Source organism: Symphodus melops, assembly GCF_947650265.1.
Source record: "Symphodus melops genome assembly, chromosome: 3".
Lineage (NCBI taxonomy): Eukaryota > Metazoa > Chordata > Actinopteri > Labriformes > Labridae > Symphodus > Symphodus melops.
Genome location: NC_136693.1, coordinates 6,930,069 through 6,950,392, shown reverse-complemented (window position 1 = coordinate 6,950,392; position 20,324 = coordinate 6,930,069). Strand labels below are relative to the sequence as shown.

Below are 20,324 nucleotides of genomic sequence, written 5' to 3'. Positions count from 1 at the left end.
CCAATAGGCCACCAGGGCCAGCCAGAAGGGTTTTTTTTGTTTTACAATGAAGTTCAATACAACCCCAAACCTATTTAAAATGTTAAACTTAAAATGTAAAATATTACAATAAATCTGCATTTAATATCAACTAAATGAGGTTAGAAGTAAATAAAGAAAAAGCTAAATTGCTGATTCTGTTCATGTTTGCGTGAGTTTTTTTCTTTCCTGCTTGCATGCTATCAATGTGTTTTTGTGTTTCCAAATGTCTGACTCTGCACACATAACACTTCAAACACCCTTAGGTGTAGAGGTGCGGGGTGTGCATCCTGTAGTGATGGGAGCAGGACAGGCGTTCCCTGCAGTACTAAGAGGTGATGAGGCCAGTAAATCTGTGCTGAGGGGTGGTCTCTGAGCCTGCCCCAGTCTTGGCAGGACCCCTGGGCCAAAATTGAAAGCAGACGTGTTTGGAGTTCATTCTCTGAGTTACTACTGTTCAATTGTGATTTACAAGAGTGTGTGAGATATGGAAATCTCTCACGCAACTCCAGATATGGGCTGAGTGAAAGCACATTGTGAAACAGGCCCCTACGCCCTGTGGTAAGGACTTATCTGTATACTCATGCTATCCCTGATTTGGCCAAGACTGTTTATTCAGTGTTTTCATCCTTTCAGCATGTCGTCAACTCAAATGAAGGAATGATGTCCTTTTTAACTTATTGGATTAAGACATACAGGAAATTTGAACTTTTTCTTCTGGGTCAGTCGTTGTGATATATATATATATATATAATTTCTAGGAGGAGTTTAGTGATGAACAAGAAAAGTAGCAGACCAGTATTATCCTCTCACAACAACGGCAAGGCAAAGGATAATATCTTGTTCGATAACTTGTTCTAATTGTTAATACATTTAAAGGCACGTATGTATGTATATTTTCCACCGCCAGGGGACTTTTAATCAATACAATAACAATACAATTGATTACAGAATATGATGTTGAGGCTGTTTTTACATATACCATAAGATAATTTGAAGAGACAGAGAACAGTCAGCATGTGCATCATTGTTCACACCAGGAGCTAATGTCAATGACTGATGCCTATTAAAAAAAAAAAAATCATCAAGAATTATTAAATGTCAAGAAAAAATGTGACTGATTTTTTATTACGTTATATCAAACTTCATTATATACATTATATTAATGAGTGTGCTAGCATCAAAGAACATGCAACACCAGGCAATAAAAACGGTGATTAAAAACACAAATAGTGCACCAAATCATATTTAACTTTTTAACTTTTGAATTGAGATCATCTAAATATTATGCAACATGACATTCAAAACATTAAATCATTGTTTAATTTCACTAGTTTAAATACACTAACTCAGAAATGTTAACTGTTTCCAATATGCGTGCTTTGTTAGTAAGTAGAATGGCAGTTAAGTAAATGTTTCAAGTGGTTTTTATGACTAATTCCCAACAACAGATGTCACAGGTAAACAGAAACACATGTCGCCCTTGTATGTTTAGCAGTTTGTTTTGTTCGAGCGGATGACAGCAGCACACCTTTGGTTATAAACCAGGCCAGTTCAGGACATCGCTGTTCACAAAAGTTATTTCCTCTGGCCTGTGGTCTGGCCTTTCGCATGCATGTTTCCCCACACGGGTCTCTGTTGGACACACACACCCAAACACATATACACAACACGCACAAGCCCCTTTCCTCTAGACAACACCTGCTCCACACACGAACGACCCAGTTCATCCATCTCTGTCTGACTTAAACACTCTCCTCCCAGTATTGCAAGTGCTGGCTTCCCAGGTGATAGAGAGCTTTAATGAAACACTAAGAAGTCTGACCCATAACCTCTCCACCATAATTATCAGACAGTGACGTAAAACAGGGTGAAAAAAACACTTAAAAAAAAGATGGAAGGGATGACAGGCAAAAGTAATGGAGAAAAACTAAGCAACACTAGTATAGATCATTGTCTAATCACCGAGCAAGTTCTTGGCCAATCTCATGTGGCAGACAGGGAAACTTCCTGGCGAGTTAGCCACTATCAGGAAATCAAAGAGGGGTAATGTGTCTGTTCTCCCTCCAACATCAGCTCCTGTTCTCCAGCTCTGCCTTGCCTCTCCCACCCTCACCATTAAAAAGACATCCATCCTTACAATGAGACAGAGAGGGAGGCACGACAGAGATTGAGAACCCCTGTTACCTAAAAGCAACAGACAGCAGTGCTTTCCTTGTCAGAAATGGAACCACATGAATACATCATATGGACACGGAAGCCTCGGCAACAGAAAACTTCACTAACATGCAGCATGTGCATTGATGATTTGCTGCTACATGACCGATTACCACTCAAATGTGTATGTAAATAAGAATGTAAATACAAATGAGATTATGGTCAGCGTCGAAAGCAATGGATGTAAACTTGATGAACGATATGTGATTTGCTCCATGATTTGTGAAACCGTTTGCATAAACTTCGGGCTGTGTGTGAATATGTGGCCATGACTCCAACGAATCCATGAACTTGTCATCTTTTTTTGTAAAAAGGGTTATGAAAATAAAACACAAAATACTGGCTCTTTTTATCTTCTGTCATAACACATGACACAGACATTCCTCTCAGAAGCTAATGAACAGCTGAGTGACTCAGTGTTATGGTTATGGCTCCACTATTGTCAGTAGCTATGAGAAGATTAAAGAGGACTTCGGATGGACCCAAAACCAGCTCTGCCCCAGAAGGACTCTCATCCGGCCTTTCTTGTGGGAGGTTAATTATGATTGCGAGTCCTTATTGTCTGCTTTGTAATGTCACAAGTTAACGCTGCTTACAAAAGTGAAGGAGAACTGATGAGTGTGCACATGTGTGCTCTTTGACCCATTAGAGGTGTCTCCGCTCGCTGCCTCGCTCTCTGTCAAAAAATAACCTCAAAACCACACAACAACTCAAGTGTTCCATATGAGTGATTCACAGAGTGTTCACTTTCTTTGTTTATTTTTTGGCTTTGGTTTATGTTTTTAAAGCAAATTTTTTGGGGGGCACACCATTTTATTTTTCGCCTCTAAAACTTTTACTAACATGCATTGTCCAGTATCAGCTGTATACTGTAGAAGAGTGAGAGTAAAAGCTGTAAACCAATGAGCTTAAACACTTTAGAATATAATCTGTAAATAAATATTTTGTGCAAATGCTGGAGCTGGCTTTATTATTATATAGGCAATTTGTTCAGTAACACTAGCACAATTCTGCTTTTCTGCGAACCTGCTCATACTGACTTCTTTTCAAACACAACCCGTCACACAAAGGTAATGGGACCAATAACAAAAAACGTGTCTTCTTCTATTGTTTTCCTGTTCTGCTTAGTGCCTTGTCACTAAAATAAAAATGATGGTGTGCACATTCTGTTCAAAAAAGGTTGAGCCTGTAAAAAAAAGAGCCCTGGGATTTTACTCCACCAGTCGAGCGAAACAGCACTGTGATTTTCAGTTTGTTCCTTGCATGCAATGACACACATGCTCACACTTGCAGGTGATGTGATACACATTTCTGCCCCTGGTTATAGATTATTCCACTGATCTACAGGTTGCTGTAATGTGTTAAGTAACACAGCACTGTAATGCAGATCCTAAAAATGAAGCAAATGTTATGAGGACATTTCTTCACTGATATCAAACCCCCCACGATAACAAGTGTCCTCTAAACCCCAGCCCTCCTTTTCACATACTTGTTAAAAAGCCAGATTCATGCCAGGTTCATTAAGTGGTTCATTTAACTCAGTGGATCCCTCGCACATGGCTGTTTTCATGAAGTTTATACACTTGGTGTGTTTGTAGCTGACATATATTATTATCACTGCCCCCTGCTGTTTGAAGTCTCCCACCAAACGCTTTTTATGATTAGATTAGAATGTAAAGCTCTGCACCTAGGCGAGCCATGGCATTTTATTAGCACACTATTTGTTATTCTGTTTTTAAAAGCATGTCGTGCAGGGGTTTTCAACATGTTATTATAATTGTAAAACAGTCTGCACTACAGCTGCAGGGCGAGAAAAACACAAAGACAGACACGGCTAACATGACAAAGAGCCAATGGCCAGAGCAAAAACAACAAAGTGAGACAAACAGGACTGAGAGTAATCCAGGCACTCTGAGAGAATAATGAGACATTCATCTGGAAGCATTTTGTGTCAAAGAGGAGAGCAACTGTGGTTCTGGAAATGGTCATGGCAGCAATCTCTTGAGTACAGAGTGTTATCTGACGTATTCAATTCAGATAATATTTGAAATAAAGCTCTCTTTAGGTTACACATGACTGCTGGGAGTGATTATAATCTCAATTAGTTTGTTTGGATTCAACCTAATACCCATGTTGACATCATGGCAGCAAGTATTCCTGAATACACTTCAAGATATGGTCATATGTTTTTACCATGTGACAATTAAGATAAGAACGTGGGACGGAACAAGGAAAGCATGCAAGACAGAAAAGAGTCTGTGAAAGACTAGAAGACCTCCGTGCTCATAATCCTCAACTGGTACTTTAAATTTGGCATGGAATTTGGCTTTTTACAATTTTCAAGGTTTTCCCAGTGACTATTTTTCCAATAAACAGTTTACTTTAGCAACAAGCGTACCGTGGATGTTTAGGGTTTCAGATCCAGACGTGAAGCTTAACAGGTACTGACTAGTGGTCCATGTATGTGGCCACATCACCTAAACATACAAACAACTGGCTGAGCGGGCAAAAAAACCCCAATAAAACATCAATAACAAATAACATGGATGGAAACATAAATACGTTGAATGGCAAAGTAAACTGTTAGTGTAAGGAACCACCAGTTATTTATTGTGAATACACTTCATTAATATGTGTGCCAAACAATAAAATATACATCACAAATCTTTGAGAAATCACCCTCAAACCACAACCTTCAAACTTGTTGTGCCACTGAATGAAAACAGTGAGAATCCTAAGAGTTTGAAGTTTTCACTCTTCAAACTCAACCTTCAAAACATTTCGGCAAGTAAACCAAGTGATAATTCACAATGATACGAAACTAAAGCTGAGGATTCTCCACCAAACGTAAGTTAACATTACTAAAGTGAAGTCTAGTGCGCTGTGTAAGGGTCGCAAGTGCTCAGAACTATACCCGAACCCTTTTAGCTCTCCAAGCCTCCGATCCAAATCTTGGATCACATGACTGAAAGCTTATAATTCACATCTTCACACACACACATTTAAACTGACGGCAGAGGCTAAACCAAGCACAAGGGGGCTCATTGGGATCTAACTTAATCTCGTTCACGCACCAATTATAGGTTCAATGTCTTGCCTATGACGACTCAACCTGTAGAACTGCAGGAGCAGTTGAATTGAAATTACAGGATAACATGTGCTACATTTAAGCTAGCGTCGCCTCATGTAATCCTTGCATAGCCCAGTAATAAACCAAAAACGTCCTCAGAGTGTGTGTGTGAGAAGGCTTTCCCATGTCTTTTCACATGCCCCCACCTTCCCTACACTGCTACAGCCTGTGGGCTGATTCGGCTGAGTGAGGCCACCTGAGCCTAATGGATGAGTGAAGCCTTGGTATAAAAGCAGACTCTTTTTTGCTATTTTGTGATATTTTTTGTCAGTAAATTAACAACTTAATTTTTTTGCATCAATTTCTGCCTCCTGACCTCTTTTTGCTCCATGCCAGTGCCTAACAGCTACACGAAAAAGCCTAATTTAAGGTAACTTACAGTCAGTAATGTTAAATTGTGTGTTTCCTTTTTTAAAAAAAACATTAAATAAAACTGGTTAGTTGCTGCCTTAAAGCACAAAACAACAGCTGTAGTGACACAAATATTTACATACACACAGTATGAGATGTGTGCTATTTGTTCACTGACCAAAAACACAAATGTGCCAATAAACACATCTTGAGGGAGAATGGCAAAAGTAGGATCCTGTCAGAAGTAGTTACGATATTATCCGAGGGATCACAATAACTTCCTTATAAAATGCAGCACACATTTTTTTCAGCAGCACCTGCAGTTTAAACGCAACGATTCATCCATACCCAGGAAGAAGCTGGTATCTTGAACAGACACGCTTCAAATTATAAACAGCAAGCACTTTAGAGGTGCCAGTGTAAACTGTCTCCTGCTGTAATTCGTACATTCAAAGCACTTATTTTAGAACCTCTTCTCCTTCAGAGCCACGACGTAAGAGTGGGTCTTTATAAGCAAGCTCGGTTTTTTCTGATAGGTGAACAGATACTGTACAGTACAGTGAGAAGTTAAGACTGTGATCCCTGACAGCTGTTCCTGCATTAAATGGGATCAGAGTATTCCCTCAAGTGAAGTATGACACTGGTTCACATTCTCTGACAAGGCCCATTACATTTGTCCTAACACACTGTTTCTGCCCACGACATCATGAAGTATTGCCTGCCAACAAATTGATTCTTTTTTATAAAAAAACAAATATAGGAATGGACTTTTCTCACATAGTTCATCATGAATTCAGATTTATGCTGCAAAGTCCATCTTCATGATGATCTTACAACTTATTCTAAGTGGCCATCGATGCTCTGTGTGAGTGAATGTCAGGTCTGACGGAAGATACTTTATTAAACATGCTGAGGTTGTAGTATTTAGAAGATGTCCCTGCAAGTAATAACTGTGATTTAGGATGACCTACAAACATTAGAAACCTCCGTCATGTGCCGTAAAGCTGGTAGAGACAGCAATGACAACCTGATTTCAGACTATGTGTCACCTTTTTACTGCACTATCAGTCAGTGAGTCATCAGGACCCAGGAAGAGGAGCTTCAAAGACCAAGAGTTTGTGTAGTGTTTGTATGCATATTTGTGAGACAGTGTGTAGACATGGGGTGTTAAGAGTATCTCTGTCACAGATAAAGCTTCCCGGTAACTCTTTCTCTACCTAAAAATGGTGAGCACCGCCTCAACTTTTGAAGCCTGTTGTTCATGTGAGACAATATACAACTTGAAAAACGATTTTCAATAAAACACTTCAAGACAAAAAAAAGTCAGCTCTACTTAAATATGGAGTCCAACTTTGAGATGTTAAGTGGCACATTTTTAATCTTTCTATCATAACAGTTTTTCATTTCATGTGATTCGAATGTATTAAATAAATCGTTCGGCCTATGAAGATATGGTCCTGTAAGAAACAGGACATTCATTGCAAAGTCAAAGTAGTCCATAAAAACTAGTATTTTAGTCTTCTGTTTTTGAGCTGAGTGAACTGAACTACATCATACGGTAGATGTATTGGCTTTAAAATAGGTAAAACTGCAAAAAAAGAAACAAAACGAAACTTTGCCATGCATGTTGCACCACAGTGCTTTTGTGTTTATAAGAGTGTATGTGTGAGAGAGTTATTTATAGATGGAGCTAATGTTGTGAGGCTCCATCCCCAGAGATCCTCAATTATCAAGGAATTTAGAAAGCAAAAGTTAAACCCAAACAGTCTAAAACAGAGCTAAGAATAGACTGACCTTAGACATAATCCATTCTTCCAGCATAAATGCAAGTGATATCATTAGAAGACAGGGTAAAGAGCAAACACACACAGAGACACAGAGGCTATTCTCTATGCAGGAATGCTTTTAGAGTGTTGAGAGTAGACACAGCACGTAGGCTGATGTCTCTGCAATAATAGTGGAAACTATAATACATTTTGGATAGCCTCATGTGCTAATACTCCAAGAGGTTCTTGAGATGCAACAGAGCGATAACTCATGTGGTATTATTCCTGCCTGTCCTGCATGGGAGAGATATTTGAAACATATTTAAAAACATACTTGTCAATTCAGCCCTAACCAGATAAAGTGAGTTTGTGTGTATTTTGTCTAGAAAATTGTAAATCATTTCTTCATTTATTGTGCATGCGATCATGTTGGCCCACTATGCCTCAACGAATTACTACTAAAATGATACAGTAAGATGGCACATGACTAGTTCAACACATGCCTAATAAAAACGTCATACTAAAAAGGTAAAAAGACCATCTGATAATACCACTGTGAGTTTATCCGAGATGAAACAGACAATTACACAGCGAGGCTCAGAGTCTGGAGCTGAAGGTCAGTCTGGATTTGTAGTTGGAACAGGATTTGAGTGCATGGTTAGCTTGCATGTTTGCGTGTCACACTACAATCATCGAAACCCTCACAGATTCTCCACTGCATACAACATCATCCAACAAAACACTCAACAAAGGGAATCAAATAAAAGAAGTTGTAAGATTTTAAGCCGTGACCTCCACTTGTCAAAACAGCCAATAACTCAGACAGTAAAATAAAGAAAGAGAGAGATAAACAAAGTAGTGAGGCAGACTGATGGGAGTGAGGCGTACAGTCATTGGGAATTAAAGAGGCTCCCTCACGCATGTTTAAGTGTGCTTGCCTTACGGCCACTGCACTTCCTAAGCTACTGTAAACTCCAGACAGTCCTGGGCCTTTGATCCTTCAACAGCAGCAGGCACCCATTTGGGCTATAAAACCAAACTACCTGCACACTTCACTATATGCATACACACACAAGAAAGCACACACACACACACACACACACACACACACACACACGCACACACACACACACACACACACACACACACACACACGGACAAATATGATTCTCTCATTGTGTGATTGCACTACTGCACAATTTCACTTCTATTACACTTAGTCATTCTACAACAATCAATAATATGACTACTACAAGTAAAGCTACAGCTGCTCATAAACAAAAAAACAAACAAAAAAACAACCAAGTCATAATTTTGAAAGGTCAGTGAAAGCCATACAAAGACAAAAGCTAGCATAAAAGAAATAGACAAATAACGGCTGCAGATGTGTTTTGATGTGTTATTTAAAATCAGGGCTACAAGATACTGTTAAAAGGTAAAAAAGCATATCTTTTCTTTCTGTGATATACAATGTGATTGTGTGAGTGCTTACATTGTTCAGTATTTCAGCGGATCACATTTCATCATTATTGCTGTAAATATTTCAGACTTTGCTTCATAACGTTAAGCAACCAAAAAGAGGGTTGCGATTAAGTGATAAAAAAGTGTTTCTCAAGCGCTTTAAAAGTTGGACACTTCATAATGTTGTGTTTCTGATATGTGTGACCTTTTCCTGAGAGGATACTGATTGGTATCATGACACAGAGTGGCATTGCCTTTCATCAATCATGACCAATTTTAGACTGCATTTTATTCTGAGTCATGATGGCATCATCTTGCACTGTGTCAGGGTTTTCTTGAGAGATCCTGTGGTATTGCCAATCTTGACCAAGGATATGCTAGGTTTCAAACACAAGTCTACAAGGGTAAGAACATCTGGTTGGTTAGGGCAATAGTTCTAATCTAAACTCTTGCTGGTTATCTCAATTTGCAGGTCTAGAGTTATTACTATCTGTTTTGGGTTTGAGTTCATGACCACACAGTAAGTGAGGGTCAAAACATAAATGCACTCATAATTAAAGGCTTTTTGACTTAAATCTACTTGCCAAAATCAATCTTTCCCTCATTGGGTTATGAGACAGAATTCCATAAGACATGTTCATTACCTCCTGGTAAAATGGTAACTTGGTGCTTTCTGGCTTTTTAACCAACCACAAACTCCTGCAGGGTGATGGGCAAGGCTTCCTGACTCCTCAGGCTGTTCTCTCTACTAAAAGTGTGTCAGCTGTTTTGTAATCATATCCATCTAAAGCACTGTGATGATTATGCAAGGCAGTAAGCAAATGTTTTGAAACATTACCACCTAAAAGTCCATGTATTTTCAAAAAATGTTCTAACCCATAAGCAGGGCCTTTTGGCCAGTGAAATGAAGTCCCAGTCAGTCTACTGTTGACTTTTATATATATATATATATATATATATATATATATATATATATATATATATATATATATATAAGGGTCTGGACTATTATCCTGGCAGCAATTAGCCTCGACAGACTCTTTCAGGTGCTACCTGCACCTGAAAACAGCTTCCCGAGTCAAGCAAATCAAATCGTCACGAGGAGTTGGCAGTTTTAGTTGGCAGTTTTGGGACAATTATTTAATGAAGTTCTGACAATCAGGAGATTTTTTTAATTGAGCGATCAAATTAAGTCATGTATACATACACATGTATATATAATTGCCCCCCAGGGACAAATAAAATGAATTGAATTATGACGTACACATTATGTCCAGGAACTTCATCTCTTTTGATGTCAACATCTATTATGACAAACATAGGATTTTGCATTCACTAAAAACAACTGTTTCCATGGTATATTAGCTGTCACAATTGATGCTTTGTTCTGTTTGAGGTGATAGAAGGGACAGATCAACAGGCCAAGTGACACCTAATAGATCAGGTCTTTATGACCCCCAGTTCAGAGATGAGAAGGAGACCTGCTGCGGCCTGAAGTCCCTCTCTCTCAGGCCAGCAGCCCTGACCTCCCCAGGGGAGCAAGTTATTAGGGCCCATATAAACTTTTGAAGTAGTGAGTCCAAGGAAAGGCCAGGTATGTAAGGCAATAAACTGTGACTTTAAATACAAACATGAAAAGTGAAAGAGTGCATGACCCATGACACTGAGACGACTACTTCTGAGCAGTTTGGTCCTCTGTTTCTTTCCCCTTAGATGCATACCTGTCAGCCATAACTTTAAGTTAATACATCTTAAACAATGATTCAGTACAGCTAAGTAAAACCGCTAATTAATTATGACGTGTTAAGTGACAGGGGATAAATTCTTTAAACTTTGTCATCAGATCAAATATCTTAACTACCACTTTGGTATATCTTAACTACCCCTTAGGTAAACGTGAGCCACTATTTTATCTGTATTGAGCAAAGCAAACATATTCAAGTGCAAGCTGTTTCTTGGAAACACCAGTGAGGTTGTAGCAACTTTTTCAAAGGTGAGTGTGCATGCAAATGTTCTTTAAGTAGTTAGGAGTGCATACCACAAGAGCCTGCTGTTTTAAGAGTTTATAGCTCCCTCTCATGTCCGGTGGGTGAGTGACAGCAAGAGGCAGGCAGAGGGTGTTTCTCCATTCCATCTCAGCCAGGGACAGCTGACTGGTTGGGATCTAATTGCTCTCAAGTGAGGTCAGCAAGAGGCATTTATCTAAGAAGAGTGCACAGCGACAGTGGAAGATGCCCAGAGTCAGCCTGCCAGAATCAGGGAGACATCCATGGGAACTGACAGAAGCTCCAAGCTTACTAAGATTTTCTGTAATACTGGGGTTAAGAACTAAGTTTGTTCACATCAAAACTCAGCTGAAAAGAAATGCACCTCTCAAAACTGCTGTCATCACTTTGAGCACATGTAAGTATTTCATTTTCTAATTTTTAAACAAAAGAGCCAGTGTAGTTTGTTTGACTCTGTATGTTGATACTGACCAGAAGACCATTGTTTTCGAGGCAATTTAACAGCACTTATAAATAAGTAATATTTAAAGTGTCTTTACCTATTACAGGAATAGTTTTTATTTGTATGATCACAGAAAACCATGTGCTCATTAAAAGTAATTTTAAAGTGTACGCAAGATCAAGTTAAAAACTGGGGGAATACCTGATATCATTTTGGTAGCAGCATCAATAAAAAAAAACATTTGACTTTGTAAATGTACTTGGGTGTTATTATCTCATTTTACTTCATTAGTTAGAATCAAACAGATCAATTTTTTTTTTCCCATACAGTCCTACATCTCGTCCCTGAACTGGATTACGCCGCTGTTGTGGGACTATAATCACATGAGGATGGAGCAGTCAACACAGTGAGGATTAAGAGAGACATCATCTCTAACACCATCATCTGCCAATTTCCAGCCTCAGCCAACTTCAAAAGTCTCTCCACAAGTGTCCTGCCTAAACATCCTACTAGGCTCCCTGCTGCAGGAACAGGGAGCCAGAGGTTAAGCACAAGGGTCGCAAGTCAGGGGTCCGCTGGGCTGAGGGTCAGCACACAGATCTCTATTTCACATTTCAGTATGTTGTTCATTGACCCCCACTGCATTGAATTATAATGCGCAAATGGATGCTGACATGGAACCTTCAAAATCTGTTCTCGGGACTGTACTTGCACGCAATCTTCCTGTTTGGCAGTGTGTGTGTGGTCTACAGTGACTGCACTCCAGAGCAACTTGCCGCTATTATGAACTGCTCCAGACACGAGCGCCACACCAGGAACTATGACTACATGGAGGGAGGAGATGTGCGCATCCGACAGCTGTTCAGCCGCACGCAATGGTTCCTGACAATTGATGACTTTGGCAACATCAATGGGACACAAGACCCAACCAACTGCAACAGTAAGAATAACAAAATTGCCTTAAAATAATAAATGGTCTCCCTATTTGCACTTCTGACTAAATCATAAAGAAAAAAAAACACCACAAATCTCTAAGAATACCTTTGTGTGTGAATTTATTTTGAGAAACTGCCAAATTATAATTCCACCATGCAGAGATTTGTTGTGTGATATTTCCACTGAGTCAGTAACAAATCTTCTGCCTGTCAATGTGACAGAAGCGCGTGAGTGTAATTACAGTGCTAATAGGTCATGTGTCCCTGTCACAGTAGCCAAAGTGATAGCAATGAAAATGAAACAAGTGAAGGCTTTGGCTTGTTAAACCATAACACCATCTAATCACAGGCGGTAATGAAGTCAACTGAAGAATCGTGTAGTCTGATGAGTGCCAGGTCTCAGTGACCACTGACTCACACTGGCACAGACAGACATTCTTTCAGTCTGATAGAAACCTCAACAGTCTTCACATACAGTGTCAAAATTAGATCCTGGGACCAGAAATCCTAAAAAAAAAGACAAAGAAACAATGGTATTGTCCTTCAGCCACACTAATAAATGTTTCATTACAGTAAAAGAGGAATTCAACATATAATGCATGCCAGTAACTACTGTGGCTACTTGGATGGTTGAACTGTTATTTATTTAACAGAGTTAATTGTTAACATTGTTGCTATAAAGCCAACTTTTCAAATTTATGTTTGTCAGACACTCCAGGGATCTCTGACATAGTGAGGATGTTTTAAGTGGATATCATTTCCTCCTAGTGGACAGTGTGGCTGGAATGTTGGCCAAACAGGGAAATGCCTCAAAGTGGATGGTAAGATGCTTGTGTAATCATTGGCAATGAAACACAGAGAAATTGAAGTACCCATATGTGGCTACCGCATGCTGGTGGCACACAGAAGTGTCTCTAATAAGTCTCGAAAATAGACTCCCTTTGTACAGGCAGATTTGAATCAAATCAATAAGTGCAGTAAAAAAAAAATCCAGAAATGAATTTTGCTCTGGGATTTTTTAAAACTGAGAGTTCAAGAAAACAAAAACAAAATAAGAAACTTTGAGCTGCTTTATATTTGGCTTCCAAATATTTCCATGTGTTCCTTGCAACGGAAGTATACTGTAGTCTTACTTCCCAGTGCACTAGTGTCTTACTTCTCCTCTTTCATTTCAAAAGTGTTGCATGGCTAATAAATCAAAGGTCTGACATTAGGATTTGTATCTTGTTGTAAAAACAAATGTATAGCAAACTTGAACGTCTCTTCTCTTTATGCAGCAGAGTTCAAAAAAAGAACATGAAATGTGTGAGTTATGGTGAGGGGTACTGCTTAAGTTTGAATGTGTAAACACATCATCAAAAGAAACCAATCCATTCCACATAGAAGGTAAAACATAGATCAACTTCGAACCAAATAATTACTTTGAATTACAAACATATGTTGGTTCCTCTGACAGACCACGTTACAGCTTCATTCGAGTCTAACCAAAATGTGGTAATCATACAAATAAGAAGTTGTGTTGAGCCACTTTAAAGAGCAAATAAACAACCTCCAAGTGGTTTGTCAACATATTACAAACCAAAGCATGCCAACTGGAAAACAGGGAATTTAAAGAAAAACAGGGAAATCGAACACATTAGTTTGTAAGTATGTAGCAGTACTTCTGATGTCAGCGGTTGGGTTCCTTATAACTTACTGAATTTCTTCTTTGACAAGTAACTCCCCAAGCCCTGTCAGTCAGATATAATCTGTTTTAAAAAAATGCTCGTCTTAATATCCTATCTATATTTCCATTTTTATTTGGGTATATTTAGATCCAATTATTTTGAATTTAATTTTGTCTTTTTGGCTTGTAAAGTGTACATAGATCCTCTTGGTTATTTGCAATTTAAAATGAACATTTACGCCTGCCTCGTCAATCTGACTATGACATAATAGACTTGGTGTCAGGTCAGGTGCAGCCAAATAAGAATAAATACCTGATTGTATTCTATACCTGCTGGTAAATTAACTCTTCTAAAGTCAATGCAGAAGTTACATTCAGATCATCTTGTTAAGAAATGTGTTTTGTGGTTTCACTTCAGACATGGTACATTTGCCTATAGAGACAAAGTGAATATATGTTATCTTGATTCATTTTCTGGACTTTACATGGCGTCAAATGTGGACATAATTCTACTGTAGAATTATCCACTATTCCTGGAAGGCTGTCCATAACCCTTTCTAACAAATATAAACATTAGATTCATAATCAAAAGGGTAGATTAAGGGAATACCCACAGTACGTTTGCTTAACTCTGAGCTGGTGAGCAGCGAGAGATAACAAATCTGTTCAAGTTGAGGTTAGTCCGAAAGCTTTACAGTCAAAATGTTAGCAACATGTTTGTATGTTTATGTTTATTTGGGACAAGAAATGGGATTCATCTTTCCACTGGCTGTTACTTGTAAGATAGTTGGCTTTGTAACACCAATAAAAACACACAGCTAGAAGCTATACATTTAAGATGTGAAAGGAAAACGTACCAAAACTGTAACGTTTATGAAGAAATGGTCCAAATAAATGTGAATGCAAAGGGCTTACACATTTAGTGGTGCCATGACAGCATACATTTGATATTTGAGGTCAGCTTTCCTTGTTTAGTCATAATAAATAATATCAAACAGGGCAATAGAGAGCCGGGGAAACACGCAGTCAAAGGGCAGGAATATTAAGTTAAATATCAAGTGCAAGCAGAGCACAAACAACATTCCAAGATTGGGAGACTGCCATCTGTTTGTAATCAAATACTCAAAGTGCCGCACGCTCAATGTCAGTCTGACGAGCTTTAATAGAGTTCTTCCTTTTTTTTTTCTCAGCCTCTCAAATGGAAGAATTTCTGCATTCTTGAAAAGGAAAGACGTGGTCTTTATATAACCCAAGTGTGACCATGTTAATGTCCTTGAAAAGCATAATGGTTTCGTGTTTTAAATGTTCCCATCATTGCTTGACATTCCCCAAAATATTTAAGAGTTAGATTTGTTCTTAGATATGACAAAATGTAACAGTTTATGTTGAACCAAAGAAATCTCTATCTGCTTATGAACAGTGATCTGCACATCTCTTTGATTCAACATAAAAACGCAATCTCACTTCATAAGATCACTGATGAATTTGTTCACTGTCAAGAGAAGTGAAAGCCTGTTTATCAACTATAATCACTCATGCAAATAGTAAAAGGACCATATTTTTCTTAGTTTATTTATACATATTGCTGTAAAATGATCGGTTTGAAGATATAACAAAATGAAGTCTTTCAAAACAGCACTGGCCAAAGAGTTCATATCCTAACTAGTTAAGTGTTTTTACTCTCCCACAGTTTTGAAGAGCAGCCTAAAATGTAGCGTGCAAAGCCCATGCAAGGAGGTAGTTTTCTCAATCCCAGGAGAGAGAGGCCTAATCTGTCTCCCACATGTGCTATGGCATAGGTTGTGGTTTGTGTAATGGCCACCCAGGCCAGTTAACAAGGCTTGAATAAAGCCAGAGAGACCACAGGCTGATTAACCACAGGAACTTCCACTCCATTTGTTAATGAAGATGAATGTTGAGCCCAGTGTGAAGCTGGAGTGAAGACTCCATGTCAATAGAGTCGTATCTGTCCCATCATTTGTCTTCCCTAACTGTCTGAATGTCTGGCAGGTATCCTGGAGATTAGGACAGTGTCTGAGGGGGGCATCCTCGCTATCAAAGGTGTGAAGAGTCAGTTCTATATCTCCATGAACAAGGCCGGACAGCTGCAAGGCAAGGTAATATTTTTTCTCAGTGAGGAAAGTCTTGCTCTGTTTTCAGCCCAAGCAGTCAAGCAGAAAAAAAGAACAATGTCTGCCAAACAACCCTTTAAATAATTATGACAAAAAAACTCACAAAAAAAAAAAAGTGTCTATTGTGTTTTAGCAATAATATTTGTCTTATCCTTTCCAGAGGCTCTACAACGAAAACTGCAACTTCAAGGAGGTTTTCCTAGAAAACTACTTCAACGCTTACTCTTCTACAAAATGGACTAAAAATGGCAAAGAAATGTTCATAGCTCTTTCTCAGAAGGGAAGGCCAATGCGAGGAAAGAAGACCAGAAGGGAGCATATAGCATCCCACTTCATTCCGATGAAGTGTCGAGAGGAGGAGAGGAGGGTAGACTGAAACAGCCGAGGACTAATTAAAGTCAAATTGTAATAATTTCATTCATATCTTGTATTTTAAGGGACACACATAAACTCTTTACCAATGTCAATCTCTCTTCCTGTGATCTATAACTAGCAATAGCATGATGTCAGACTGGCACATTACAGTATTGCAAACATCCTCAAATAAGATGTTAAAACAAGAAAATGTTAAGATATTTGAAATAGCCTTGATTGGTACACCAATTGTTAACCACTAAAGCTTACTCAATGTTATTTTCATTTTGACTATTATATTATATTTCCATATCAAAAATGTGTGTTTTCTAATAAAACAGAAACATTTATTATGCACAGTCGGGACTGTATCCTGTCCACAAATGTACACTTTGCCAGATGAGAAGACCTGTGATAACAGAAGAAAGGTCCAGAGAAGAGAATTGGCTTGACCAAGAAGCAAGCTGGACTTGTGTTTTTTATTCGTACATGTGCTCCGAGCACTCAAACCAAAGGCAAGGTTGATTAAAACAGCATGTTCATTAAAAGGATTATATACTGTAAGTAGGACGGTCTGTTTGTGGATGATCTGCGTTGATCTGTCTGTCCTTCCAGCATTGAAAACTCTCATCAAATGAATTTCACTGTTTTCCTCGTTCTTTTTGAGGTGTGATTTTGACAAGCTAAATATTCTGCTGCTGCTGAAATGATATCCACATTAAACTGCAAAGTGAACAATGTAATACGTGTCTATTCTATGCAATATAAATTCAAAAACTCACAGGACATAGAACTTTGAATCATGATGTTTTCATTCACTGTATGTATACCACTTTCAAGTAATATTTAGATGTGGTAAAGAGTCTATGTAACCTTGAGTTTACATTTCTTACCTGAGATAGAGGGAGCGATATGTTCAAAGACTGATAGTATCAGCTGGGGGTGCAGTCCTTTGTTGGATTCGTATATAAAAGAAAAGGGTCGGCACTGTTGCAGATTTAAATAGTAAATGAGTGTTAGGTAAAGTGTGAGAGGAAAAAAAGAGCACATGCTATATAACCATGTGTTAGAAAACAGAGACTCTAAAGATTCCCTTAAAACTGACAGAACCAGTTTCAGACAGAATTTAAACAGACCTTACAGCTTCTACTAAAGTGAACCTTTAAACAGATCCATTCCTGTTGTAAAAAGGGAGAAAACTCAACATAAAACAGATACCGAAAGGTTTCCTTAAAACACATTGAACCATGTGTTGGAGAAGAAGAAAGCACACCTGAACACATGCCAGAGGGTCACTGCCTAACATTCATAATCATCAGTACCCTGCGGGGGCAGTGACATGCAATCAGTATGTGATGGCCTTGGATGACAACCTATTGTACATTAATGTTATCTCAAACAAAAACAAAAATCACAACTATTTGTATGACATTTACATAAACGTTCCAAAATCCACAATCACTGATTCCAGTTATCTGACATTTATGTAAAATTATCCACCACTGCTTGACTTGCAAAATATTGTGCCTTTTATCAACATGCACTCTGCATATTAGTATGGTATCAATGTACAACCCATGACTGAGGCAATGTTGGTGAGTGATTTGGTAGCACTTGCAAACCTCAAGTCATTTTTTGATTACATGTTAATGTGAAAGACATGTTTTCCTGCCACTTCAGATAAAAAATCTGCATATGAACCAGGCCTAAATTCTGCAATTAATGAAACTACAAAGGGGCAAGCTCTGGGGTAAGATGAGTAATGAATTTGCTTAGCATTCATTCGAGTTACATTACAGCATTTCAATGGCAACTATTACAAATATAAAAGATGTTCAAAAAAAATATCTGTAGGCTACAGGAGTTAGTCCTCACCTAATCTTTATATATTATTCCACAACAATAAGGTTATTTAGCCACTACATAAATCACTCCCACAAACCTACAAACAAAATCTATTTCACATGGGGTACAAGTGTTCCAAATACAGATATAATTCAGGGGAGATTATAAGCGGTCCATTTTCCAGCGCAGCTGATTTAATGACAAGATAATCAAATCTGTTGATGTTGCCTTTATTTAGATTGAAATAGACAGCAAATAAAACATTTGGGAAAACTTAAGTGTCCATGGACAGTCTTGGATGCATGACTTGTATGAGTTAGATCACTCAATCTGATACGGGAGGTTGAGATGTAGTAATCCAACTCAAAGATAAATTCATTAATTTATGATTGAAGATAAAAATACATCTACAGGGTCAACACAGGGTCACATTTATTCCCTCTTGGTTTATGTCATGATAAGTAGAGTTTTAGCTCAACAAATATGCATCCCAGGCATATTGGCAGAGTGCCTCCAACATATGCTCATCCAAATAATACATATTAACACATGCACACGGGCACACACACATGAACACACTCTCAGGCGAACATGAGGTTTACCTTTCTCCTGGGTTCACATCTGGCTTGGAGAACCCCTGTCAGATAAAGACAGTCAAATTGAGAGAGCCAACCCCTGAAATACGTTTGACCCAAACAACATCTGAGCAAGGTGAAGGCTTCTGCCAAGTCACGCAAAGTTAGTCTTAGCAGATAATTTGTAACATGCTCAAAATGTAAACATATCTCAGATTCAAGGCAGTGTATTCCCAATGGGACGAGGAGAGGCTGAAGCCAAAGAGAATAAGAGAAAAATGTCATAGATGTGAGTCAGCAGGCTTCCAACATAAAAGACGCAACACAGTCACGCCAGACACATAAACAATACTTACAAGGTGTTCCAAGACCTGCAGATTTTGTTGAATAAAATGCTCCTGAAATCACAAATCATCTTCGTACTTTTTTCCTTCTAAAAAATGAGGGATTCCCGTATACTTTTCTTCATCTGCTTCACATTAGAGATATAAAACTGCCAAATGCTTTTGTCAGAAGTGACAGAGTTCCTAAACTGTAAAAATAACAAAACATTGCCTCATAGTGTCACTGAATGTACAGTATGTAGGTATGTTGTTTAAAGAGCATGTCCAAGTTATGTTATTGTAAAAGCTACCAAGTGTAGACAGTGGTTAATGAAATATTGTGTTTTATACTATCTGACAGCCAATCAGGTAGAGTTTTACTGCATAGACAAGTTTAACTTTAGTAACTGCAATAACCAGTTCTTAGTATTTTAGTTGTTTAAATGTCTTTAAATCTTAACTTTCTTCGGTGCAATTTGATGGCCCTACTGCGACAATGATTTATTATTCATTAAAAATTGTTTTGGAACAGTACTTATAGTCGTACTTTAGTGGTAGCATAAACACAAAACACCACATGTCCCATATTACAAACAATGTGTTTGTGAGGGAAGTCTCACCGTCTGTGAGAGCCCTGCAGAAAAAGAGTGAGACAAACAGAAAGGGGGAGGATAAGAAAGAAAGGAAAGTGAAGATAAACAGAGAGAGAGGCTGGGGAGTCTCGTGCAAAGTGAAGAGGTGGTGTTGGGGCAGCGGAAGAAAAGGGAGGCCCCAAGGGGGAGGGGGAACACGCAGCTGAACTTGATACATTTCAGGGCCATAAACCTTCATTTCCACTAAGGAAATCTGTGGTTATGCAATGTGGGGATTTCTGTGTTTGCAGACTCTTAGTATGGAACGTCGGATCATTGGATGGAACCTGGAGCAACTCACCACAAGATCCCATTTTTCCTGATGGCTCATTTAATAAACAAAGAAAGATAATAATCTAGGATTAAAACAGATGCTGACAATAATCAAAAACATTTAAGACCACTAACTTTCCGATTCACTGCTAAGTCCACCATGAAATGTATGTAAAAACTGTCACCTCTGGCTTCCAA

The 20,324-nt window shown here is 38.5% G+C and overlaps 1 protein-coding gene across 1 annotated transcript; it reads left to right on the top strand.

Moving 5' to 3' along the window:
• Positions 1 to 12,045: 12,045 nt before the first annotated feature.
• fgf7 (fibroblast growth factor 7) lies at positions 12,046 to 16,500 on the top strand (the record flags this gene model as incomplete). Its single annotated transcript, XM_079339144.1, has 3 exons — positions 12,046 to 12,331; positions 16,003 to 16,109; positions 16,285 to 16,500. 3 exons carry the CDS (start codon positions 12,046 to 12,048, stop codon positions 16,498 to 16,500), a joined length of 609 nt encoding a protein of 202 aa, XP_079195270.1.
• Positions 16,501 to 20,324: the final 3,824 nt, after the last annotated feature.